The 26,266-nt window shown below is 42.9% G+C and overlaps 2 protein-coding genes across 2 annotated transcripts; one reads left to right on the forward strand and one right to left on the reverse strand.

Moving 5' to 3' along the window:
• Positions 1-7,650: 7,650 nt before the first annotated feature.
• LOC309396391 (uncharacterized protein) lies at positions 7,651-10,753 on the forward strand. Its single transcript, XM_081961490.1, has one exon. It carries the CDS (start codon positions 7,688-7,690, stop codon positions 10,580-10,582), a length of 2,895 nt encoding a protein of 964 aa, XP_081817616.1. The 5' UTR covers positions 7,651-7,687; the 3' UTR covers positions 10,583-10,753.
• A 3,065-nt stretch (positions 10,754-13,818) lies between these two features.
• PRR19 (proline rich 19) lies at positions 13,819-22,963 on the reverse strand. Its single transcript, XM_081962544.1, has 4 exons — positions 22,867-22,963; positions 19,572-20,549; positions 16,347-16,519; positions 13,819-15,502 (listed from the first exon to the last, which is right to left on the reverse strand). Exons 2-4 carry the CDS (start codon positions 20,533-20,535, stop codon positions 14,348-14,350), a joined length of 2,292 nt encoding a protein of 763 aa, XP_081818670.1. The 5' UTR covers positions 20,536-20,549; positions 22,867-22,963; the 3' UTR covers positions 13,819-14,347.
• Between the last annotated feature and the right edge of the window lie 3,303 nt (positions 22,964-26,266).

Genomic DNA, 26,266 nt, shown 5'->3' on the forward strand with positions numbered 1-26,266 from the left:
TGTCCTACAAGGTCCCTTTCAACTCTGTTCATCTGTTAATCTTTTTTTTGGGGGGGGGGGCAGGCGGAAGATAATGGATGAAAGAAAAAGAAAGAAAAAGAAGAAAGAGGTGAGGAGAGGAGGATGGAAGGGAGAGGAAGAGAAGGAGAGAGGGTAGGAAGGGGAAGAGGAAGAAGGGGAGTGGGAGAAAGGGAAGGGAAGAAGGAAGGGGAAAGAGAGGAAGAAGGAAGAAAGTAGAGAAGGGAAGGAGGGAGAAAAGAAAGGAAAAATGAGGTGGTGTTACAACAGGAGGAAGGGATGGTAAATAAAACAACCCAAACTGTATGTTATAACCTATTAAATGAAATGACAAATGTATAAGAATGACAAATGTATAGAAGAATAACAACTATGTGAATGTATTCTTAAAATGCTATGTAAGAGAATAGAAAATAAAAAATTTTCTGGGGAAAAAAAACCAAAGCTCTGTCTTATATGCCAGAAAATGTATTTCTTTCCTCTTCTAAGGTCCATTGTTTTCAGCGCCCTGAGAAAAATCATGAGTTTTGTGTAACATGAAATAATGTTTCTAACATTATGACAATCTGTACAAGCTGTGTAAGACTATAAGAAGTTTGAAACGAAGTTTTTTTTCACCGGATGGTGAGACTCTCGCCTCTCTCTCTCTCTCTCTAGGCCTGCTCTGTTAAGGTGGGAGACAAAAAAAAGTCTTTTTGCTTCCTGCAGAAAATAAAAACTGATTATCGGTAGCCTCGTGTTCAGAGTTTCATTGGAATTATCAGATTCTGAGCTGAATTCAAAAGACTTACACTTCTATTTTCCCTCTGTGTGCCTTCGTTTGCATTTCTAGAACTTCCGTATGATTTGTATTTTAATTATCAGATCGGTGACATTGGCGTAGCATAGTTTATTGATGTTTCCTCCTCCAGGTTTAAAACCATGCCCATCTTCTCAAAGTCCAGCCTCTCCCAATATATATTCAGCACGTAGCTTGAATAAATTTCCTTTGCCGAACCTGGCACCATCGTGGTTTTGCCATATTCCATCTGGCTTATGGCTTTCGGTCGTGTGGACAGGTTTTGCATGAGGACACTGAGAAGTTCTGGAATTCTCTTTTTTCTAGAGACTATACTTTAATACGATCGATAAAATCAAACTATTTTTATAGTCAGGGAAAATATATTAGGTTTTTTCCCCCCTTGTTATTCTTTCACTTTCCCAGTTAAGCAATGTTGTCTCTTGTTGTTGTTTTTGTCTTCTGAGATCTTCCTTTTCTCTTAGGACTCTTAATCTTGTTAGATGGATCTAAGAATTATTTTTCTAGCCTGTGAAATTAAGGATAGTTGTGGAACAGTTTGAACAATCTGTTAAGTTTCGTTTCCTTGAGCTGTTATTTAGACTGATGTTTTCCAATCGGTTTACTACTGCTTTTTCATTGACCAAATTGACTAGAGTGGTTTGGGGAAAACCATTACCACTTCTTCTTTTGTTGCTTGCCATATTTCTATAGCTATTCCATTAATTCTGAATAGCGTATTGATCACATCCTCCTAATGCAAGAAATTCTGGTAAATACGGAGTATCGTCTAGTATTTTATAATCAGAGAGCAAACTACTCTCCCTTTTGGAACTGACGATGTTTCCTAGTTTTGTAACGAAACGTCTGTGGAGTTTTCAGGAGAATGTTAGTTCGCTTCATTAGTGTGAAGATTTGTCCGTGACTCTCAGAGACTCTTTGCCAAGTATTTTCTTGTATAGCGTTGCGTTTGGAAGATATTGGCTTGGCAGCTCTCCAAGCCTGATAAGATCTGTGGCTATAAATTCAGCTCAGCCTTCGAAGACTGTTTGCCGGGACTTTGCTGGATGTGAATGAGAGGAATTCACATTCGCCTCATAAAAAGGAGTTTTGTCAGGACAAGGAGTCTGCTTCGTGATTTTGTGAAGCCTAGGACAGAACACCATCCTCCCTTCTGGCACTGATGAAGTTACCTAGTTTGATAATTAAATGTCTGCAAGAGAACAACTGAGCTCAGAGAGCACTAAGAATCTCAGTTAGGAGCTTCAACATCTACAGAGATCCTGTCACTCCAAAACTTCCTATTATCACATCCGTATTCTCTATTCTCAAATCAGCTTTGATGACTGAGTCAAGGAGAGGCTTCCCCATTCTTTGATTTTCTAAGAATGGTAACTCTTTGAGGTCTGTTGTCAAAAGTCAAAAGGCTGCTAGCCCCATTCTTTGAAGACTGACATTCCCCTCATATGGTGTGTGTGTGTGTGTGTGTGTGTGTGTTTGCTCAGTAAGGTTTTAAGGTTCCCCATTCAGTAAGGGATGTGGTGGCTCAGTGGCTAAGACTCTGAGCTTGTCGATTAGAAAGGTCGGCAGTTCAGCGGTTCGAATCCCTAGTGCCGTGTAACGGAGTGAGCTCCCATTACTTGTCCCAGCTTCTGCCAACCTAGCAGTTCGAAAGCACATAAAAAATGCAAGCAGAAAAATAGGAACCAGCTTTGGTGGGAAGGGAACAGCGTTCTGTGCACCTTCAGTGTTTAATCATGCCGGCCACATGACCACGGAGACGTCTTTGAACAGCGATGGCTCTTCAGCTTGGAAACGGAGATGAGCATCGCCCCCTAGAGTTGGGAACGTCTAGCACATATGTACGAGGGGAACCTTTATCTTTACCTAAGGTTTTAAAAAGTGAAATACAGTGCATGCTGGAATTTCTAGAACAGAAAAGGTTTTCTTGGCAGGGGGATAGGATTTGGTTTTGTTAAAACCAAATCATGTTTTGGGGAAATAGATCTACTGTACCTCCTGAGCCAACAGTAGCCAGCCAAGCGTAATTTACTAAGTGCCCTTATTATCTGAAGCCATATAAGTGTTGTCCAATTCCATTAATGGAGGCAAATTGAGATTAAAAAGATTAACAACTTGATCTCTTCTTATTTAATAGTGGGGAAGGCGTTATCATGTCAATAGCTCTTGGATGCTATAGAATCCATTCTGATAGTTTGACTATATAACCAAGCTTAATTATCACCTCTTGCAAACCTCTGACACTTAAATTATTGCATCCAGTTTTGGTCAGCATATTATTAAAACGATGTTGAAACTCTGGAAAGAGTGCAGAGAAGATCAGCAAAGGTTATTATGGAGCTTGTGGCTGAAACATATAAAGAATGTTTGCAGGAATTGGGTAGGTCTAGTTTAATGAAAAGAAGGACCAGGGGAGACATGATAGCAGTCTTCCAATATCTCAGGGGTTGCCACAAAGAAGAGGGAGTCAAACTATTCTCCAAGGGACCTGAAGGCAGGGCAAGAAGCAATGGGTGGAAACTAATCAAGTAGAGAAGCAACCTAGAACTAAGGAGATACTTCCTAACAGTGAGAACAATGAACTGCTTGCCTTCAGAAGTTGTAGGTGCTCCATCACTGGAGGCTTTTAAGAAGAGACTGGACAGTCAGTTGTCTGAAATGATGCAGGGTCACCTGCTTGAGCTGGAGGTTGGACTAGAAGACCTCCAAGGTCCCTTCCAACTCTATTATTCTGCACTATACTGACAAGCAATGTCAATGGGGAAGCCAGATTCACTTAGTAATTGTATTACTAACTTAACAACTGCACTACTACAACTTAACTACTAACTTAACTGATTCACAAGGAAGATCATAAAATAGGGCAAAAGTCACTTAACAACTGCCTGGCTTAGCAACAGAAATCTTGGGCTCCATTGTGTTCGTAAATCGAGGACCACCGGTATGTGAGAAGAACAATGCACAAACTCTGCATCGTTATTTGTCCATATACATTGGGTGCCACTGCTTGCCTTCCTCACTAACACCTCACATCACAGCTTCTGCCATTATCCACTGCTTCTCCTTGATGACTGTAAAAGAGAACACACAGGGTTGTCAGAAAAAGCGAAAACAGAAACTTCAGCTAGTGCACTTCCCCCTTAACGACTGTATAAGCAGAGTGGTATGTGCATTTTTAAACTTTCGCACATACAGCAGGAAAAGTTATTTTAGCTTCCCCTCGGCTGAAGCTGAGCTTGCTGTATTAGTGGAGACCTGAGGCACATTGAGAAAAAGTAGGAGCTTGTTGTTACTTGGTAAGTAGTTTATGCTTTTTTAAAAATAAAAAAATAAGGAGAGAGCAAGGACTCCCTCAGGCTCTTGGATTCAATATTTCAATATTTGCAAAAGCCTGCGAGTGACCACCTGTCTTCTGGAAGAGTTTGTGTGTCACGGCTGACATGGTGTTTTTTTAGGCTGAGCAAAAATACTGTAAAGATGGCAAGCCCCCAGTCGCTAACATTGCTGGTTTGAGAAGGAAGCATTTGCCTAATTTCTAATTTTATCACCTGCATCAGGCAGAAATAGTTTCCACAGACGTATTCAAGAGTCAGGTCTCACTGGGCTGGAAAGCAGGAGACCATGAGTTCTAGATCTATGCCAGCCAGGAAAGGCAACTGGGTAACTTTGGGACAATCACTCTTCTCAGCTCGACCCACCTCACAGGGTAGTTGTGTTGTGGGGAAAATAGGAGGAAGGAGATTTGTTGGAGAGGCTTACTGCCTTGAGTTATTGGTAAAAATAATAAAGACAGGAAGGAGAGAGAGAGAGAGATAGATAGATAGATAGATAGATAGATAGATAGATAGATAGATAGATAGATGATAGATATAATAGGAATGATGGATGGATGGATGGATGGATGGAAAGGAAGGAAGGAAGGAAGGAAGGAAGGAAGGAAGGAAGGAAGGAAGGAAGGAAGGAAGGAAGGAAGGGGAAGGGAAGGAAGACTAAAGGGGCTCTCAAAAAAAACCCATGGCTGTCAACCCATGGAACAGAAGTTGCCTTCTGAAGTTGTGGGAGCTTCATCACTGGAGGCTTTCAAGAAGAGACTGGACTGCCATCTGTCAGAAATGGTGTAGGGTCTCCTGCTTGGGTGGGTGGGGAGGGGTTGGACTAGATGACCTACAAGGTATGTTAATATGCATTTGTATCTATCTGTGTTTCTCAACTTCAACAACTTTTGAAATGTGGACTTCAATTCCCCCAGCTAGCTGGCTGGGGAATTCGGGGAGTTGAAATCCATGCATCTTAAAACTGATTTGAGTTCGAGAAATACAGTTGTAGAGCTATGAAATTATTGCTCACTGTGCAAAAATAGTTGAGAGAGACTGAACAGTGAGGAAAGAGCGAGACCTCAAGCAGAGATCCAGAAAATTGCATTTGCCACTTGTTGTGTACCACATAGCATCAATTGCCATATGCGGGAAGCAAGCGAGCAGCTGGTGTGTATTTTTTTCTCTCTTGTGTGTGGGGTAACAAAAAAAGTCGATTAATTGCAGAAACTACAGCCCACATTGGAAAGAGCCTTGATGAAACCAAGGTGGGTTTATCCTGTTTCCTTGAAAATAAGACCTCCCCGAATAATAAGCACCTCAAAAATAATAAGACCTCCCCGAAAATAAGGCCAAGCGCTTATTTCAGGGGTCAAAAGAAAATAAGACCCTGTCTTATTTTCGGGGAAACACAGTATTAGTTTCAATTAGTTTCACAGGATCAAACCTTAATTTATTTTAATGCATATGATATCCCCCACCCCAAATGAAAAGAATTGATGTCAGTATAAATCTACCTACCAAATTAAAAGCATTCTTTGCCCACTGTTACGAATTACATTCAGGTGTTTTTTTTAAATGGGGTTTTCAGTCCATGTGATATATAAATATGCATGTTTTATATTCTTTTTAACTGCTTTGAGAGATTGCAGGTGGAGTGGAAAATCAGCAATCTGTTTAATGCTTTCCCCATTTTTTCCTACTGATTACCATCCACTCAAGGTGCCCACCTCCTGCATGGTTTTGCCTCATGTTTTAATTCTGGCCAGAAGAAAAGTAAAACTGACTAAAATAATTAGGAAATGAGAAGCTAGGAAAGAGAAGAGGAAAAATGAGATTACACTTTCCGCAATTCGCTCAAATTTCTAATTGCAGCCATTAGTGGGGTGGGAGGCAGCCTATATAGACAGTCTACATAGTCCTCAAATTACGACTCCAATGGAGCCCCAAGTTTCTGTTGTTAAGCGAGGCATTTGTTAAGTGAGTTTTGCCTCATTTTATGACTTTTCTTGCCATGGTTGTTAAGTGAGTGACAGGGTTGTTAAGTGAATCTGGCTTCCCCATGGGCTGTGCGTGTCAGGAGGTCACCAAAGAGGATCACATGTGACCGTCGTAAATGTGAGTCAGTTGCCAAGTGTCTGAATTTGGATTGCGTGACCATGGGGATGCTGTATGTGTGGAAAACGGCCGTAAGTCACTTTTTTTCAGTGTCGTCATAACTTTGAACGGTGACTAGATGAACTGTTGTAAGTTGAGGAGCACCTGTAGATTAATTCAGCATTTAATTCCCACATTTGAGAATACATTTTTAAACAAAAAATAAGTTTCATAATGTCAAGGAGGAAATTATGTCCATTCATATATATATAAATTGTTAGTAGAAACAGCACATTAAGTAAGACAGAACAATCTCTTTTTTTCTATCCAGTTTCAAATCAAGACATGGTTCAGGAATGGCGTTAATCAATCTTCTTGATGACCTGTCAAGAGTTGAACAGAGGTAATTTGGACTTATGCTTATGGACTTCTCAGCAGCTTCTAATATCATCTACAGATAGTCGACTTATGACCACCATTGAGGGCAAAATTTCTGTTGCTAGATGAGACATTTGTTTAAATGAGTATTGGTAAAATTTGATCAACTTTTTTGCCACAGTTGTTTTGCACCCGTGAATGGCGACTAGGGAAAATATTGCAAGCTACTCAGAGTTGGTCTGGAGTTGGATGGTCTTAAATTGGTGAGGGGTTAGTTTTTTTTAAGGCTTATAATACCCTGTTTCCCCAAAATTAAGACCCAACTGGAAAATAAACCCTAGCATGATTTTTCAGGATGCTTGTAATATAAACCCTACCTCCAAAATAAGCCCCAGTTAAGATCATCAGCCAGACAGACGCAATTAGTACCATATTTCCCCCAAAATCAGAACTAACCAGAAAATAAGCCCTAATGCATCTTTTGGAGCAAAAATAATTTAAGACTCTGTTTTATTTTCGGGGAAAGACGGGAGTTAGTAGAAATTGCACATTAAAAAGTCTTCATCTTCCATTTGGTCATTACCGTTTTTTTTAAAAACCAATGGCTTAATTGGCACACCTAGAAATGTTTTTTAAGGTTCATTTTGTTTGTTTGTATTAAAATATTCATGACTGGGAGAGACATGGGAACAAGGTCAGCCTATGAATAGGCATAGCAACAAATTCAGCCATTGGGAGCTTAAATAGATCAGAGTCTGTGCAGAGAATTGAAACAGAAACTTAAGCAGTCTGCTGCTCTGAGAAGTAAACAAGCAGCCTGTCTAGGCTTGTCTGCTGAAATGAAACTAACTGCTTGTGTTTGCCTGCAACTCTCCTGCCTTGTGTTTACTTGGAAGATCCACCTGTTGGTATTGTACATGTATTCATTTATTGTTACGTGTATAAAGAAGTTAATGAATCCAGCTGAATCAGTTATCTGTGTGTGCTTTCTGGATTTGAATTTATGCAACAAACTCTGACAGTTTGCGTTTTGGTTTTAGGTTTTGGCACTGATTCAGAGATTGAAAAACCTCGTTCAGCCATGAGCCAAATGAACTTCGTCTATCTTTTCCTGGTTTTTGTTCTCATCAACCCTCAGGGGGTAACTGCTTACGGCTTCCGAAATTGCATCCAAAGCATGAAGAATCCTTTATATTTCAGATGCATGCAGCGTTTCCTGAACAATATCTCCAGTATCGTGCATGACCTCCCTAATAACGCCCAAGTGGTCAACGCATCCCATAACGCCATTAAAGTCTTGCCTTATGGGAGCTTCCGTCACCTCCCTCAATTGAAGATCCTACAGTTGAGCTATAACGAAATGGAGAAAATAGAAGGGGGCGCCTTCGAGAACCTAGGGGCCTTGAGGAAGCTCAACCTCTCCTGTAACTATCTCACAAATCTTTCCAAAGGCACTTTCCTTGGCTTGGCAAACCTCACCCTCCTCCTCCTGCACAACAATTATTTGAACGTGATTCATCAGGAGGCCTTTAGTCCGTTACAAATCCTTCTGGATTTGCAGCTCCAGTTCAACATCTTGAGCAGCTTTGATGTTGTGATTCAGAGCGTACAGAAATTAAACAGGCTGAAGTACCTCAACCTTTGCAACAATAACCTGAGTTTCCTTCAGCCGGGAGTGGGATTTCCACCTTCTTTGTATAATCTTAAACTCTGCAACAATTCTCTTCGTAAGATGGAGGGCCCGGGCCCGAGATTCCTAGGGAACGTCACAATGCTGGACCTCTCTTATAACAAGTTCTCAGACGTCTCTTCTTTTGCGAATGTTAGCCTTCAAAGACTCCACAGATTAAAGTTGGTGGGGAACAACATCGATGTTCTCCAGCTCTTGGATACGTCTAACCTGAAGCCTCGCAGCCTGGATTACTCTGGATTGCAATTAAATAATGCTTCGCAACTGACCAAGGTGTGCCAGCATCTTGGGAAATCCAGCCGTCCCTTCAGCCTCCACCTGCAGAGCAATAACCTGAGGAACGTGAGTGGCCAAGCTTTCCTGGCTTGTCCTCCCATCCAGCTTCTGGATCTTTCGAGGAATCGCCTCAGATCGGTGGGCTGCGTGAGGGAAATGTTGAATGCCACTGCGCAGAGCCGTTTGAATAAGTTGGTGGTGGAGCACAATTTGCTGAAACACCTGCGAGTTTGCTTTAACACGGCTCCCTTCGAAGAGCTGACGACCATTTCTTTCCGTTTCAATCGCATCCTCTCGATTAGCAGCTCGGCTTTCCACTACGCCCCTAATTTGACTACCCTCCATTTGAACATCAACACCATTGCCTTCCTGCACGAGAAAGCCCTGAAAGGTTTGAGACAACTCCGAGAGCTGCGCTTGGACAACAACCTTCTGACGGACATCTACAACGACAGCTTCAGTGACCTGAGCAACCTCCAAACGCTCAACCTCAGGAACAACCATGTTTCTGTCCTCTTCCCTGGCACCTTCAAGAGTCTCGGGAAGCTGTCTATTTTAGACCTTGGAGGAAACAATATTCACAGGCTGGCCAACAAGTCCTTCGAAGGGCTGAGGAATCTTTCCAAACTCTACCTGGATAACAACAACATCCAGTACATTAACCCCAGTTTTTTCCATCCGATCGAGAGGACTCTCCAAGTGCTGGACCTGATGGGGAATAAGATATACTTCATCAGCAAGAATCAGATCAAGCAGCCCCCCTTTTTGAACCTGGGCAGGGTCTACGACCTCAAACTTCAATCTCAGCAGCCCCACGGCTTGAAAGTCATCCCCTCCAAGTTCCTCAAGGGCCTGACCTCTTTGCGCAATCTCTACCTGTCGGAGAACAAAATTCTGTCTATCGCCCCGGATGTCTTCGATGACTTAGGGCAGCTGGAATATCTAACCTTGGCCGATACCAGCAACGGCATGGGGGATTTCCCCCCTGGGATATTCAAGAACCTTAAGAATCTGACAACTCTCGATCTGGAGAACGCCGGGCTTCGCACCTTGACCCTCGAGGTCTTTGGCAACCTCAGCAACCTGCGCTACCTTCTGTTAGGGAAGAACGAGCTACATACGTTCAACAGCAGCGTGGCGAACGCTCTTCCGTCGCTCAACTACCTTGACCTACGCAAGTGCCCGTTGGCTTGTACCTGCGATAATATGTGGTTCCAGAATTGGCTGAGCAATAGTTTGGTGCAAGTGGTCTACCTCTATAATTATTCTTGCAATTCTGGACAGCACTCCAGTTACGTTTATAGCTTTGATACCCATGTCTGCTTCCAGGATATTGGGCTGTACCTCTTCTCCGCAACCTTCCCCTTTTTGATGCTCTGGATGCTGCTGCCTTTCCTTTACCATCGCAGCTACTGGCACATAAAATATCACATCTACATCTTGCGTGCTTGGGTCAACGATTACTGGAGGCGCAGCAAAGACGAGCATTACAAGTTCGACGCCTTCGTCTCCTACAACTCGGCGGATGAGAGCTGGGTGCTAGAACAGTTGGTGCCCAGTCTAGAGAAAGCAGGAGCTCCGACCTTCCGGCTTTGCCTTCATCATCGAGACTTTCAGCCCGGGAGATACGTCATAGACAATATAGTAGATAGCATCCACAATAGCCGGCATACTATTTGTATCATCAGCAGGAGGTATCTGCAGAGCGAATGGTGCTCCATGGAGATTCAGCTGGCCAGCTACCGGCTTTTCGATGAATTAAAAGACGTCCTTATTCCTGTTATCCTAGAAGCCATCCCCGAGAGGGAGCTGTCTGTCTATCATCGGATGCGGAAAGTGATGCTGAAGAAGACATACATTGCGTGGTCCCCGGATCCCGAGGCCCAGAAGTTGTTCTGGGCTAAGTTGAGGACGGCTCTGAAGACCAGTAACTCTGAGGACAAAGAGGAGAAATTGACCGACTGGTTTGATCAAGGAGACACGCCAGATACGAGCTTGCTGCAAGCCTGATTCCATTTGAACACACAATGCCCAAATTTACCCAATCACGGTTTAATATGATGTTTTGGTTCACACATGCATCTCAACCCCACTTAAGCCTAGTCTAACATGATACAAATTTTTAAAAAATTATTCTTGTTGATGATAGGAAATGATTGGACTAGTTTAGTTTGATCGTTATTATTATACACTGACCAAATTAAAATAGTGCGATCATTTTTATGAGTTCAAGCTTGCATAATGAAATGGGGAGAATCACCACACAAGGTTTTAGCAGTTTAGCAATTCTTTATGACAAAAATTAAAAATAGTGGAAAGGAGATCATTCCATTTCATTTTCATACATTTGTGAGGAGGACTAGAATGATCTCTGTGAGCAAAATGACACATCCAGGAAAATTCATGACAACCGCTACAAACACTTGCGAACTTTCCTTTAGTAGAGGTATCCTTGATTTACAGCTATTCGTTTAGTGACTGTTCAAAGTTACAATGACATTACTGTAAGTAATGTCACACTTACAACTGAACCAGTACCCCCATGGTCATGTGATCAGAAGTCAGGTGCTTGGCAACCGGCATGTATTACGACGGTTGCAGCTTCCCGGGTCACATGGTTGCTATTTGTGATATTTCCCTGCCATCTTCTGGTGATCAAAATCAAAATGGGGGGAAACTGGATTCACTTAACAAATACACATGCGACTCACTTCACAACTGTGGCAAATAGGTTACACTATTGGGTAAAGACTTACTTAACACCCAGCTCGCTTAACAACAAAAATCTGGTCTCAACTGTGGTCATCTGTCAAGAACTACCTGCATTACTCTAACTAAGGATGCCTCATGTTAACTTATCCTGGTGTAGGGTCTCCTGCTTGGGCTGGGGGATTGGACTAGATGACCTACAAGGTCCCTTCCAACTCTGTTTATCTGTAATCCTTTTCCACCCAGCACCCTTCATCAGAGGAGGCCAATTCAGAGATCCTTACAAGGAAATCTCTACGCTACTAGCTCCCCAGAGTTTCTGTCCAAAGTCAAATTTGCATTCCTTTTTCGGATTCATCTGCAGAAGACGCGTGTAATCGTTTGCAAGTGACATATCATCTCTAACCGCCCGTGACCTCCAAAGGCAGGGCAGGCCATTTCCAAATTCCTTTAGCATGAAAATCGGTTTCACTAATGGGAATGAGTACAGTGGTGCAATGTAACGCGCTCCATTATTGAAATTTCCTGTTTATTTAGACAAGGCTTCTGCGCCGATTCTTTGCCGAGCAATTCCCACTCCTCTCTATAAACATATTGGTGGTTTACCCATCCAGCATCATTAACTGAGAAATAATCTGTTCAAGTATTCCCTTGGTAGGAAGGAAGGAGGGGGGGGGAGGGGAAACACCACGATGAATTAAGAGCATGATGCCTGCATACTGAGCAGAAACAGCAAGAAGAAAAACAAGGCCATCCAGGCAGAATCTTCTAAGTTGGATGCATGAGTGGCCTCGAGTGTGGTCTTATGTAGCTGTTGTTGTTCGCCAGCGGCCAGCAGAGCTGTTGGCAGGCTCAGACAGCGAGGAGGTTGGGAACATGGGCCTGGAGTCTGGGGAAGGCTCTGATGAGGGCTCTGCATCGGAGGCAGAGATGGGGCCAGGATCGTCAATAGTTATCAGCTGCCTTCAGAGTCAAACATCCATGGGGCAAAAAAACACTGCAGCCTGTTCCCAATGTGCGCATGTGCAGAGCTGCCAGGAGAGGGGAACAGCTAAGGAACAAGGGCTGACTCGGGAGTAAAGCCACAGGTGGATGGTGAATGGCCCCTCCCATAGGGAATAAAGAGGAGCGTAAGGGGAGGGGAGTTTGAAGGAGACAATGGGTTCAATTCATTAGGGTGAAGATCTGTTCCTGACTTCTTGCCAAGGAATTGCTGCTACAGCGTGGAGTTTGGAAGATATCGGCCTGGCAGCTCTCCAAGCCTGATAAAGGCCTGTAGTTGTGAAATCTCTTGCAAGACTGTTGGCCGGGACTTTGCTGGAGAGGAATTTCCTTTAATTTAAATAAAAGGGGTTTTATCGGGACGAGGAGTCAGCTTCATGATCTTGGGAAGCCTTGGTCAGAAGAGTAGCATTAAAAGAATTGTATCCCATCGCTGGTGGAAACAAAATAGACGTGGGGAAAACATCAGGTTTCTCTGCTGGTGCGGGTAGTCCTCGACTTACAACAGCTCATTTAGTGCCTGTTCGAAGTTACAACGGCACTGAGAAACATGACCATTTTTCATACTTAACGACTATTGTAACATCCCCATGGTTACGTGATCAAAATCCAGACACTTGGCAACTGACTCATATTTATGACGGTTGCAGTGTCCCGGTGTGTGTGTGTCTGTGTGTGTGTGTGATGTGATGTCCTTTTGAGACCCTCTGATTAGCAAAGTCAATGGGGGAGCCGGGTTCACTCAACAACCGTGTTACTAACTGAACAACTGCAGTGATTCACTGAACAGCTGCGGCACGAAAGGTCGTAGCATGGGGGCAAAGCTCACTTAGCCATGGTCTCGCTTTGCAACAGGAACTTTGGGCTCGATGGTGGTCATAAGCCGAGGACTACCTGCACCAGGTCACCGTACACAAGTCGGGAGGTTATGAAAAAATGTGGAATAAATAACAAAATAAACGCTTTGTAGACAGCTTCCTATTTAGCTACGTCAGCAGTTTCTTCCCCCATCATTGCTCAATTAGCTCGTTCCCCTGCTTCCTGAGAGTGAAGTAAATACTTAATTATGCAAATGCAAATCTTTTAATGTCACTTCTTGCAAAAATCTCTGCCCACCTACCCACCCACCCCATATTATGAATAGTGTTGCAGATCTAACGTTGTAGAGATCAACACTACAGCACATCCCATAATTGGAATAGAGAAGAGACAGCAATAGCAATTAAGAATTATATACTGCTTCACAGTGCTTTACAGCCCTCTCTAAGTGGTTTACAAAGTCAGCCTCTTCCCCCCCCCCCCCAACAATCTGGGTCCTAGTTTAACCCACCTCGGAAGGACGGAAGGCTGAGTGAACCTTAAGCCCGTCAGGATCAAACTCCTGGCAGTGAGAAAAGTCAGCCTGCAATGCTATACTAGGAAAGGAAAGGGCAATAGCACTTAGACTTATATACTGCTTTACAGTGCTTTTTTTACAGTCCTCTCTAAGTGGCTTACAGAGTCAGCCTATTGCCTCCAACAATCTGGCTCCTCATTTTACCAACCTTGGAAGGATGAAAGGCTGAATCAACTTAATGCATCAAAAGTTTCAGAACGGCAATCCAAATCAAACCCTATCAAGTATCTTTTGTGATATGTAATGCAGATTTATTCCTGCCCTATAAAAAAAATCATTTGGATTGTTTCCCTCCCTTCAAAAACAGCAAGAGCAGCATTGTATTTCTTAGAATGTAATTTAATGAAGATTGCTGATGTGATTTTGTGCCTCCTCTTACACAATGAAAAGAAACCCAACCTTCATCTTCTTTTGTAAAGCAATTGGCCTCCTGGGGCCGGCTTACCTGGAAAAAAAAAAAGACACTATCATTCTGTGAGCGATCTGAACAAAGTGGGCTTTTACCCAAAAAAAACAAAAAATGAAGAAAAAATAATAATCGCAGAACAAAATGATCGAGAGAGATGCAATTATAGGTCCGATGTGGCTAATGCTCGTTCCAAATCTCCTATTCGTGCTGAGTGATTTCCTTTTCTCTTTTTCCGAAGTTTCTCTAACAATGCAGTTTTTCAGTACAACCTCATTCTCGGGAAGGTCCAGGGCTCAGGACTGGACTGCCCCCACAGATGACCCTGTAAAGTGCCGAGAGGAGAAATCCCTTTCTCTAAAGCCTCAGAAGGGGGGAAATAAGACATGGGCAGTTGCTGTAAAGCTTGCAGCTGCTGCATGTTTCCCAAATGAAGGAGCCTCTCCAAACTGCAAATCTGGTTCCCGCCTCTGGAAGCTCCTTTTTCTCTAGAAGTTTGCGTCTTTTCGGAGGCCTCAGCCAGCCCCCAGAACGGGTAATTGTGGGAGGTTCTCCCTTGTTCGGCTGAGACCTTCTGATAATAGAGTCGAGGTTTTCCTTGTGCAGAGACTCCGCTCTTCAGCTGAGGGTGCCTGCTGGGCGCAGAGACCTCTTGCTGGAAACAGTGCCTGTAGAAGGATTGGGGTTGTTGGGAGAGGACGTTGAGCTGGAAAAATTCCTTCGGCTGCCCTTGTTCTGAGTTCAACTCCCCGGAAGACAGGGGCAGGTGAGCCAAGGAAGTACAGGCCAGGGCTTGGGAGGCTGGGGGTTTGGCTTCCTTGCTGGGCAGTTTAGGACTCCAGATACTTTTTAAGACGTCGAAAGAAGTCTGGGATTCGGGGGCGGATCTTTCTACGGCTGCGAGTCCTAAATCTGCAAGCTGAGAACTGTGCAGCTCTTGTGATGGATGCAAGTTGTACACTGGAACGGGCTCCGACTCCCGTAGAGTCCACCGATCTGGCCTCAGTTTATAGGCAAAAGGATAAGGCTGCGGATCAGCCACGAGGAAGCCGCAGGGGCTTTGGCTAAGACCAGCTGATCCAAAGGAATCTCGGGCAGCAAGAGGTTGGCGAAGCTGATGATGCCTTTTGGAGGTGGCTGTTTTTTTCAGGGCCCCTCTCTTTTTGCTTTCAGACTTCTCCTGCCTGCCTCTGGATTCTCCCAGGTTTTGCTCCCAGGGCCGAGCAGTTCTGACTGCGGGCGGAGTGCATTGTTCCTCTGGAAGAGCGAAGGAGCTCCTGGCTGAATCCACGCTCTCGGAAGATGCTGACAGGAGAGAGTGAGGCTGAGCTGCCATTAAAAAGAAGGTGTGTGGGCCGTGCTCTTCTGGCTTGGCAAACAGCTCAAAATCTTCTCTTCGGGATAGTCTGTCATCTGCCTGTATGGAGAAACAATCACTACAGTGTAGTCAAAGATGAATAGAATAGCAATAGACCTTAGACTTATATACCACTTCACAATGCTTTGCAGCCCTCTCTAAGCAATTTAGAGCCAGCCTCTTGCCCCCAACAATTTGGGTCCTCATTTTACCCACCTCGGAAGGATGGAAGTCTGAGTCAACTTTGAGCCTGGTGAGATTTGAACTGCCAAATTGCAGTCAGCCGGCAGTCAGCAGAAGTAGCCTGCAGTACTGCACTCTAACCACTGCGCCACCAAGGCATAAATCAGGAGGTCTCCAAACCTGGCAACTTTAAGACTTGTGGACTTCAATTCCCATAAATCCCCAGGCAGCATCCTTTACCTTCCACATATATTAGGAGTCTGGCCACGTTAGCTGGAATACTGGAAGCCCTTCAGGAAAATCAGAGAAGAAGCCCAATATGCATGCCTACAACTGAGGTACCAGCAAATCTGGGTAATGGGTTTGTTATGAGCACTGCAGAGATGCCATTAATATAGCAATTAGACATGTGCCGCTCCATGGTGCTTTTTATAGCACTTTCTGAGCGGTCTACAATGTTAGCATTTTGCCCCCAACAATATGGGTCCTCCTTTTAAAGACCTCAGAACGACAGAAGGCTGAGTCAACCTTAAGCCGGTCAGGATCGAACTCCTGGTTGTGGGCAGTGAGTTAGCCTGCAATACTGCGTTCTAACCACTGCGCCACCAGGGCTCAGACTAGAAATTTTACAGGGTTAACAGCTTTATGCCAACATAAGAAGGGGTAGACAGCACTTTAAAATCCAGAATGGAGAAATGGCCTCAGAGTTCACTGTACTTACTGCTCTTTCCGCTTTATGCGTAGGATCGTGAGAGAAACAGGAAAGGAAATTCTGTTCTCGTTCTTTTGGGGTTTTGAGAGAAACGCTCGGTCCAGAGTTCCTGCTCTTGCAGTTGCTAGATTTTTCTTCCAAATGTATTTTTTTCTGGCCTCTGTTATCTGGGCTCTTGAAATCTAAAACAGGGCACAGCAAGTGAATGCAAGGAATCCCATCTCAGGAATTGCAAATCTACAAACACATTATATCAGCATAAATAAAGGCAGGATTAATCTACCCTGTTTCCCTGGAAATAAGACCTCCCTGGATAATAAGCCCAATCGAGTTTTTGAGCCCCCCCCCCCGAAAATATTGCAACACAGCAGCAGCCATGAGGTGACCACGCTCGCCGCCTCCTGCACCTCAAAAATAATAAGACCTCCCCAAAAATAAGGCCAAGCGTTTATTTCGGGGGTCAAAAGAAAATAAGACCCTGTCTTATTTGGGGGGAAACACCGCACTGTATACTTTTGTAGACAGGCAGACAGATTCACTACACTATAGGAAATAGTGTTGCAAGAAATAGAAAGGAGAAAGTGAACAAGGTCCTTAAAGTTTCTTCCTCTCCCACTCATTATCACCGGTGGTAGGAAAACAGGCCACCAACCACTCTTCTGGACACATGGCAGGATCAGGTTGAGAAATTGGGCACACCTTCTACTTCAACTCTTGCCCCTCTTAACGCCTCCCTGGCCAGTCTGCCAAAGAGCTTTGGAAAGGATGCTGAGAGTTTTAACTACTGCCCCTGGAGATCAGTATTCGCAGGTCAAATTCTCCCCCCCCACCCCAAGTACAGGAAAAAATCCTGTGAAAGGCCCACCAATCTCATATCTGATGTGCTGCAGCAGTCATATATGAAGATGGGATCTTCAGAACATTTTGTTAAAATTCAAGCCTTACTATTTACAGGTAGTATATATAACAGTTCATTTAGTGACTGTTTGAAGTTACAACACCATTGAAAAAAATGGCACAATCATTGTTCAGACCTACAACCATTGCAACATCCCCATGGTCACATGATCCAAATTGGCAACTGACTTATATTTATGACGGTTGCAGGGTCCTGGGCTCATTTCATAATCTTTTGTAACCTGACGAGCGAAGTTCATGGGAAAGCCAGATTCACTTAACAACCTTGTTACTCACTTAACAATTGCAGTGATTCTAACAACGGTGGCAAGAAAGGTCCTAAAATGGGGCAAAAACTCACTTAGCAACAGAAATGTTGGGCTCAATTGTGGCCATAAGTCAAGGACTACCTGTGTTTATGTTCTTCCTGGGACCAGTGTTTTCTTTATTAACTGGAAAATACCACATTTCTCTTGCTCCTGTGACATTTCACTTCATCCCCAGCCCTTGAGTGAAAAGGCTCAAATGGTTCTTTGCTATACTAGCATTAAAGTAATATTTCTCCCTTATTCTAAACACCACCCTGAGTGTAACATCCATAAGGCTTTGTCATCCATTATCTTGAAAGGAAGTCAGGTGACTGCGGTGACTGAGAACAGAGGCAATAAAAGCAGGATGGGGATCAGCAATGGGAACGCTCTGGCATAGATTTTTATTGATTTGAAGATCGGTGGATAGTAAAGCTGTGCCGAGATCTGTATTCAAAGGACAAAATGTGATTTGCAACATGCACTCAGCACCGGTTGGGCAATCTTAAAGCAGCTGTTCCTTTTCCGGGGCACGGTTGCCCTTTCCAGCTGATGTGAAATCCCAAGAAAAGATTTGGTTTAAGTAGTTCTAAGGCAGGGGTGTCACACGCAAAGCCTGCGGGCCGGATATGGCCCGTGGGATGGTTGGATCAGGCCCGTAGGGCTGCCCTGGAAACAGCAAAGAAACGGTCCACGGTGCCTCTGCCAGCGAAAATGGAGCTCAGAAGGGACGCACATGGTTCCACCGGCTCCGTTTTTGATGGCGACGGCCTCCTGCAGCCCTCTGCAAGCGAAAACGGACGGGGGACGGGACGGGACACCCGTTTTTGCTGGCAGGCACTGCAGGCCAACCCAGCCAAAAAAGGGACCTGAGGGGGGGGGGGGTGTTACCTGGACCACCACAGATTCCCCAGACACAAATGACACTGAAACGAAATGCACAGGTACAGCATAGGTGGTACCTTGCTCAATAGTAGTAGCTGTGAAAGGGATCTTGGAATCCTAGTGGACAATAACTTAAATATGAGCCAGCCATGTGCAGCAGCTGCCAAAAAAGCCAACACAGTTCTAGGCTGCATCAACAGAGGGAGAGAATCAAGATCACGTGAAGGGTTAATACCACTTTATAAGGCCTTGGTAAGGCCACACTTGGAATACTGCATTCAGTTCTGGTCGCCACGATGTAAAAAAGATGTGGAGACTCTAGAAAGAGTGCAGAGAAGAGCAACAAAGAGGATTAGGGGATTGGAGACTAAAACATATGAAGAACGGTTGCAGGAACTGGGGATGTTTAGTTTAAGAGAAAGAAGGACTAGGGGAGACATGATAGCATTGTTCCAATATCTCAGGGGTTGCCACAAAGAAGAGGGAGTCAAGCTATTCTCCAGAGCACCTGAAGGCAGGACAAGAAGCAATGGGTGGAAACTAATCAAGGAGAGAAGCAACTTAGAACTGCAGAGAAATTTCCTGACAGTTAGAACAATTAATCAGTGGAACAGAAGTTGCCTCTAGAAGTTGTGAAAGCCCCGACTAGAAGACCTCCAAGGTCCCTTCCAACTCTGCTATTGTATTGTATTGTATTGAACTGGCCATGGCCACCTGATCACATCCCCTCCTGCCCCCCCCATCAAACACAACCATGAAGCAGCCCTCAATGAATGTTTGAAACACCTGTTCTAAGAGATGCTACTGTATGCCTGTTCTTATGGATGCTGGGATAGATAGGAAACCCCGGAGGGAGTGGGAGGAGGGATCAAAGTTACAGGAACTTGAAAGGAATCAAGATTTTGTGCTGAATATTTAAAATCACTCGATTTATGAGACAATTGCTTGACTCTTTTCTTTTTAAAGCATGTTAGAAACCCAAAACTGGCTGTCAAGGGAAGCTGGCAAAAATGATGCTTTTGCTGAAAACAGCTCTTTTGTTTTCAGTATTTAATAAGAACAAAACTCTGGGTCTGCCCCAAAGCTGCTTGTCCTGCATCCACCCTTTTAACAGGGTTTTTATACTCACACCGTAACCTCTTACCTATGTCCGTGTTACAACTACCTGTTTTTTTCCTCAGCAACGTCAAAGCGGACCAATCTGGCAAGGTTTTCTGTTGCTGCAGCACGGTGTTAATAACCGTCTGCCGCATTTCACCGATGAAATCACGCCCTGGGAATATTGCCTTGAGATCCAGCAGTTTTTCTAAGTCCTGAGCAAGTTCCTTTGCCAGGTGTGTACGTTTCCTCGGCTCTATGCCTTCTGCGGGAGGTGGGGGGACGTTTTCCTTGTCATTCGCAGCCACTGTTGTGTTGCTTTGGAAAGCTTCCTCCTCTGTAGCCTGTTGGTCGAAGGTCGCAGCAGGAGATGCCAGTGAGGGCTTGTGGCCAGCATCCTCTTCCTGCGCAACAGCTACAGGGTAGTGGTCTCTGACTGATACAGGGGTGGCATGAGAATCCCCGTGCACTGGGTTCAAATCCTTTTTTAAAGTGCATTCACCTTGCTCTCTCGGAACAGATTTCTGGTTTGTATCAAGAGAGCTACAGGACTGCATCTCTTCCCCCAATAGCCCTCCGCTGGCTTTCTGGATAGGAGTCACATCCATGGCATCATGTTCAGCCTTGGGACTTAGTAATCTCTCAATATCGGCGGACTTCACCTCTCTGTTAAAGATGCCCAGATGCTGTGTCAATCTGTTCTGGGTTATGATCACGGATTTGGCAACATGGCTCCCTTTGATGGGGGTTGATTTAGCACAGTTGTTTAGCTGGGAGCTCCAGAATGGGGGCAGCATCTTCTTCGGGCCCTTGCAGTTGGGTCTCTGCTCTGGCATTTTGCCCGTAACCTTCTGGCCAAATTTGAGGTAGTCACGTTCCCGTCGCGTTCGACGGCGTTTGACCCTGACGGATTTTTGTTCAGCATTTTCTTCGGACAGGGGTACCTTCAACTGATGGGATGAAGGGAAACGAGATGATGCTTGCTCTTCTCCCTTGTCACAAAGATTCATATTGAAAGTAACGCCTAGATGGAAGCAAAAGATAGAATAAAAACTTCTCCTTTTTCTCCCTTGAGAAAAGTTCACCAGATTTATTTTTAGCCTGTCTTTATTTGTTTTTATAAACACTAACTCAAAGCAGCAAACATACCTAATACTCTTTCCTCCCCTTATTTTCCCCTCAACAACAATCCTGTAAGGTGGGTTGGGCTGAGAGAAAGTGACCAAGGCCTTTCATGCCTAAGGCAGGACTAGAACTCACCATCTCCTGGCGATTGATACAAAGTTACCCAGCCTTTTATGTCTATGCAGAACTAGAGGTCATCATCTCCTGGTTTTTAGCCATCCCTATATCAGGTGTGCCCAACCTGCGGTTTGCATGCTGCATATAACCCTGACAGCTAGTAAAGCAGCCCAACAAGATATAATAAATATATTAAATATATAAAGGTTTGTTATTTATTTATATATATATATATATATATATATATAATCAATCATATTACAGGTCGTCCTCAATCTACGACAGCAACTGAGCCCAAAATTTATGTGGCTAAGTAAGAAATTTGTTAAGTCAGTTTTGCCCCATTTTACAACTTTTCTTGCCACATTTCTTAAGTAAATCACTGCAGTTGTTAAATGAATCTAGCCTTCCCAGTGACTTTGCTAGTTAGGTCACAAAAAGGGATCCCGTGCCCTCAGGACACTGCAACCAACATAAATATGAACCAGTTGTCAAGCATTCGAATGTAAATCAAATGACCATGGGTACGCTGCAATGATCATAAATCCCTTTTTTTAATGCCTTGCAACTTTGAACAGTCACTAAATGAATGTTGTAAGTTGAGGACTACCTTTATATATTTTATATTGTTGCCCAGGACAATTCCTCTTCATTCAGTGTGGTTCAGGTAAGCCAAAATGTTAGACACCCATGCCATGTATAATTTTTCTTCTTCTGTTCAATAATGGCCAATTCTCGGAAACTGCCTGGATAAGTCCCTGCAGTTTTCTTGGCAAGGTTTATAAGATACAATTCTGGAAGACTGATTTCTACCAAAATAAATTAGCTAAACATTAAAAGTTCTGCTTTGCTAGTTTTTATTCATAAATCAAATCTGGCAGATTTAACGATGTGAAAATATCTCATCACCATGAAAACAATTTATGTATGCATAAATTTAACAATAACAGTTCCTTCAAAATGCAAAGCGCTTTTATTTTTTTCATCAGTTTTTAGTTACGCTGTAAGGTAAATCATTATTAGCACATAAAGTAACAGATACGAAAATCTAAGTATAAAAAGCAGCTTAAGGCATCTGGTGTTTTTCAAGTTCAGAATACACCCTTCTGGACATTGTATATCAAAAAGTCATTTTCAACCTCCTCTAAAGTAGGATATTTGTAGCCCAGGGATGAAATGCAGGGTTCTTGGTACTCTCCTAGCTTGGTTATTTTCTTGCAGTTGTTAGACTGGCACTGATGATGTTGCCTAGTTTGAGTAATGAAATGTTTTAAGAAAAAAACCAAGCCCAGAAAGTACCAAGTACCTTATATTCTGCTGTGCAAGTGAAGCAGCCCAAAAATATTCTCAATAAAACAATAATTCTACTGAAAACGTTCAGGATTGTTAAACAAATTATAGAGGGGCTATACCAATTATACTGTAGAGGACAGGAAGACCTGAAGGAACTTTGTCCATGGGGTTGCGATGGATCAGACACGACTTCGCAACTAACAACAAAAAACAATTATACTGTAATTATTAGAATTTTGTTTATTCCAGCCAGTTATTAACATCTCTCTTAACAGTTTCCAGAAGAATAGCTATCTGAGTCTGGGGGCGATTTCCACACATAACCAATTGGCTTTAAGAGTGCTACAAGACTCATCGTAATATTTTTGCATCCCACATCTTCAACACCAGGCACTACTACGCAATTACAAAATGGATTATATTTCATGCAAGTCAGCATACCTGCAAAAAAAACCCAACACCACCTGGTTTTATGATGAGGCAATCTCCAGTCACAGAACACTGTTCGGCTAGACTTTTTCCCTAACCTCCAGGAAAATTATCAACTGTCCTGCGGGACGGATCATAGAACGGCTGGAAATTTATTTATTTTTATAAACTCATAAAACTGCTCTGGGCGAAGATGAAAAACTTCTGAAAAGAAAGTCGGTGAATAATGGTGCGCCTGTGGCTCTTATCACAAAGGTGAAAGAGGCAAGGGAAGACAATGGAGAAGTTCCAAGGGGGCTCAAGCCCCTTCCTCTTATTCTAGAGACCCTTCCCCCTTTCTAGCACTTCTGCCCCCTCCGTTTTGGACCCCACCTCACCCCTTTCAACTGCCCAAAGAGGCCACGCCCCTCGCGGAAGCAGGAGGGGCGGCACAACCCTCTCCGCCCCCGCTTGCCTCGTGCTCGGACAGTTACTCTGCCCCTCACGCAACTGGCCGAAGCGCGAGGCAAAGCCTTCAATTTTTCGCGCGCCTTCTGCGCTTTAGTTAAAAAGGCAGCTATGTGCCCGCCCTCCCAACCCATTTGTCACGCCCCTGCCTAGCCTGGATTGGTTGCAAACGGGCGCTGGCCCAAGCTAATTGGCTACTTGTGTTAGAGAACTGTTGTTGTTGCCTGTAACAGGAAGCGGGAGAATACATTTCTGCTCCACGCATGTATTCCACTGGGGTTGAATGGAAAATGTGTATTCGCAAACTTCTTCCAGCAATGTCTTTCAGACGCGTGGGTCTCCGTATTTTTTTTTTTAATAGGTAGGGTATGCTGGCTGGGGATGATGGGAGTTGCCGTCAGTGAATCTGTAGAGTTTTACAATATTCCTCAAAATACTTTGGGAATTTGCCATGCAGTCCACCCTGGGAGCTGTCGCTGAATGTGGTCCAAAGCTCAGCAAGCAAATAAATCAACGATGATTATGTCAGATCAACGTTAATATCAATTTATTCACAAATGGGCAAAGTAAACCATACACCAGTTTGTGGTAGGTTTGTTTTTTAGTAAGTCCGAAAGATAGACAATTCATCAGCCATGCTTGGAATTATAACTGATGTTCTATTTGTTATCAATCCCCAGGCTTACCTGAACTATAGACTATTGTAGAAAGTGATGCAGCTTTTCTGTTTTCCATCTGTAGTTGAATCTACAGTATTGAATTTCGCATCTCTTTTCAAAATCTTTTTAAAATACTCATCAGCCTTTCAATGCTTCAAAGGTCAGCTCCTTGGTCCTACTTCATCTTAGAGATTGTATTGTTTTAATGCTCATAATTATATGAACAAAATGTGTCTAATATTTGTCATATTTTAGTGACAAACATCCCCAGATAGTTGTGAATCTGATTAGAAAAGTACTCTTTGCAGGTATTTTTAAAGTCTGCCTTTGCAGGTATGTTTAAAGTCTGCTCTGAACAACTCATTCTTAATTCTCCCTCTGTATGATGCACCATCTCAGCAAGGTGACAGCACCAAGGTGAGTATCTGGACTCAGAAACGTAAGTGGATTGAGCCTGGTTAGCACAGATGGGAATCACAAGGCAGTTGGTTCAACAGGGAAATAAAAAGAAAACGACGGTGGAAACACACTTTTGAATTGCTGCCCCCCCCCCCCCCAAATTGCAGGGGGTTGGTCCTGTCTGAGCTGGTTGGTTTATGCAGAAGTTTCACTCCCCAAACTAGGTAACATCATCAATGCTAGTACTGATGTTACCTAGTTTGGATAATGAAATGTCTGCATAAATAACAAGAACTAAGGACTCCTAGTTTCAACCCTGAGCTACAAATACTCTCCTTTATCGATAACATTGCAGTCTGGTAGATAGCTCTAGTGTAGTTATCTAGAGCCGAGCTTGGTTTGAAGCAGCCTTGGCCTCCTATCAGTATAGCAGCATAGATAACTTGATAGGAGCCTTGGCCTCCTATCGGTATAGCAGCATAGATAACTTTCTTCCAAATATTTTGGACTTCAGTTCCTATCAGCCCCAGCCGATGGCAAGAATGTTTAATGAAGTTCCATACGTCTGAAAGTGATCAGGTTGTTTGCCTCTCCATTAGACTAATGAACTGCACAGGCTCACCAGATGCTTGCTCTGTTCTATTAAAAATGTAGCAGCTGCATTTAAGCAACCTCCTAACCTTGATGAGTCTTTGGGGGCATATCATGTTGGGCTAATCCAACCTGCTTAATTTATAATTCAATGTATTCTGCAAATCAGAACATGGGTTAATTAAATAACCAGGTGAAATACGATATAAAAACTGAGCCCTAATGAAAAATAGGCGAAAATGTTTTTTTTAAAATGAAATGGCTTATAAAAACACAATTACCTGAACAATGAATGATGCTATATATGCTGTAGTCATTCTAGGACACATATTACCTTTTCCTATGCAAAAGAAAGATAAGCAGAAATACATAATCATCTAAGTTATCAGACTGTGAAAATAATAGGCTCTTGTATTGCAATATTCTGCACCATTACTGCACAATTACGCTTGGAGTGGAAAGAACACATTTTGATAAAGCATCATTTTTAACTCGCTGAGTTGGTTCATGTACTTTTCCTATTGTCATATTTGAATTTGGGACTCTGGAAATAAAACTATTGTCCTATGTATTGGTTGCTTTTAGCAACAAATTTCTTAAAAGTGAAAATAATACATTTTGTGATTTTAGACATTTTAAAGAATAATCGTAAAAAACTATGCTTATAATTTGGATATGGTCTATTGGATGGCTATGTCTACTATATTTCCAGAATAGTTCGAATTAGTTTTTTTTTAAAAAATTTGCATGCTTGTTATCATAAATACAACTTACTGGTACTAATAAAATTTCAACAACCTTGTCATGTGATCTTTTATCAATATTTCAGTATTCATATTTGAACAAAAGAAGTTCATTTACATGGAATTATGGTTACCATTATTATCTCTCAGGTAATAAAAAAGATTCTAGATTCAGAATTGGATGATTAATGTTTTATTTGATAGTCCAGAAACAATTATAATGCTGAAATTAATTTTCACGTCCATTATTATCACTGTATATCCCTTCAGCTTCTTTCTTTCTCACTTGTATATCTGAACCTTCATCTAATATTGCCTTATAACAAAAATCTGAATTGAAAGGATCATCATCAGTTTCTCTCAATAGATCACATCATAGTTATTAGCTCAAGGATGATTACAAAGGGTATACTAATCTATTGTTAGACTTTAGGATAGTTTGCAGCAGATAGGGCAAAATTTCTGAGTTCCAGTTGTTTAAAATTTAAAATTTTGTTTTCTAAATTAAATGAGCAGACTGAAAAAAACCTTGGGATATTGTAGTTGGTTTTTTTTAATCAAGGAAGGCTATTAATTCTATTGCATTACAGGTAGTCCTCAAATTACAACAGTTCTTTTAGTGACTGTTTGAAATTACAGCAGTGCTGACAAGAGTGACTTACGTCCGTTTTTCACATTTATGACCATTGCAACATCCCTATGGTTACATGATCAAAATTCATATTTATGATTATTGCAGTGTCCCAGGATCACCTTGCAACCCTTTGAGAAGTACAGCCAATGGGGAAGCCTGATCCACTTAACAACCATGCACTAATTTGACGATTGTAGTGATTCATTTAACAGTGGCAAGAAAGATTGCAAAACTCATTTAGCAACAGAAAGTTTGGACTAAATTGTGGTCATAAGTCAATTTATACTTATAGGTTAACACATCT

This window comes from Natrix helvetica (genome assembly GCF_964273705.1).
Source record: "Natrix helvetica genome assembly, chromosome: 9".
Taxonomy (NCBI): Eukaryota; Metazoa; Chordata; class Lepidosauria; order Squamata; family Natricidae; genus Natrix; species Natrix helvetica.

Coding starts and splice junctions, on each gene's coding strand:
- LOC309396391 (XM_081961490.1), top strand. CDS start 7,688: ATGAGCCAAATGAACTTCGTCTATCTTTTCCTGGTTTTTGTTCTCATC.
- PRR19 (XM_081962544.1), bottom strand. CDS start 20,535: ATGAATCTTTGTGACAAGGGAGAAGAGCAAGCATCATCTCGTTTCCCT. Junction 16,520..19,571: donor TAGTTGTAACACGGACATAG/GTAAGAGGTTAC, acceptor GCCCTGTTTTAG/ATTTCAAGAGCCCAGATAAC. Junction 15,503..16,346: donor CGCATAAAGCGGAAAGAGCA/GTAAGTACAGTG, acceptor TTCTCCATACAG/GCAGATGACAGACTATCCCG.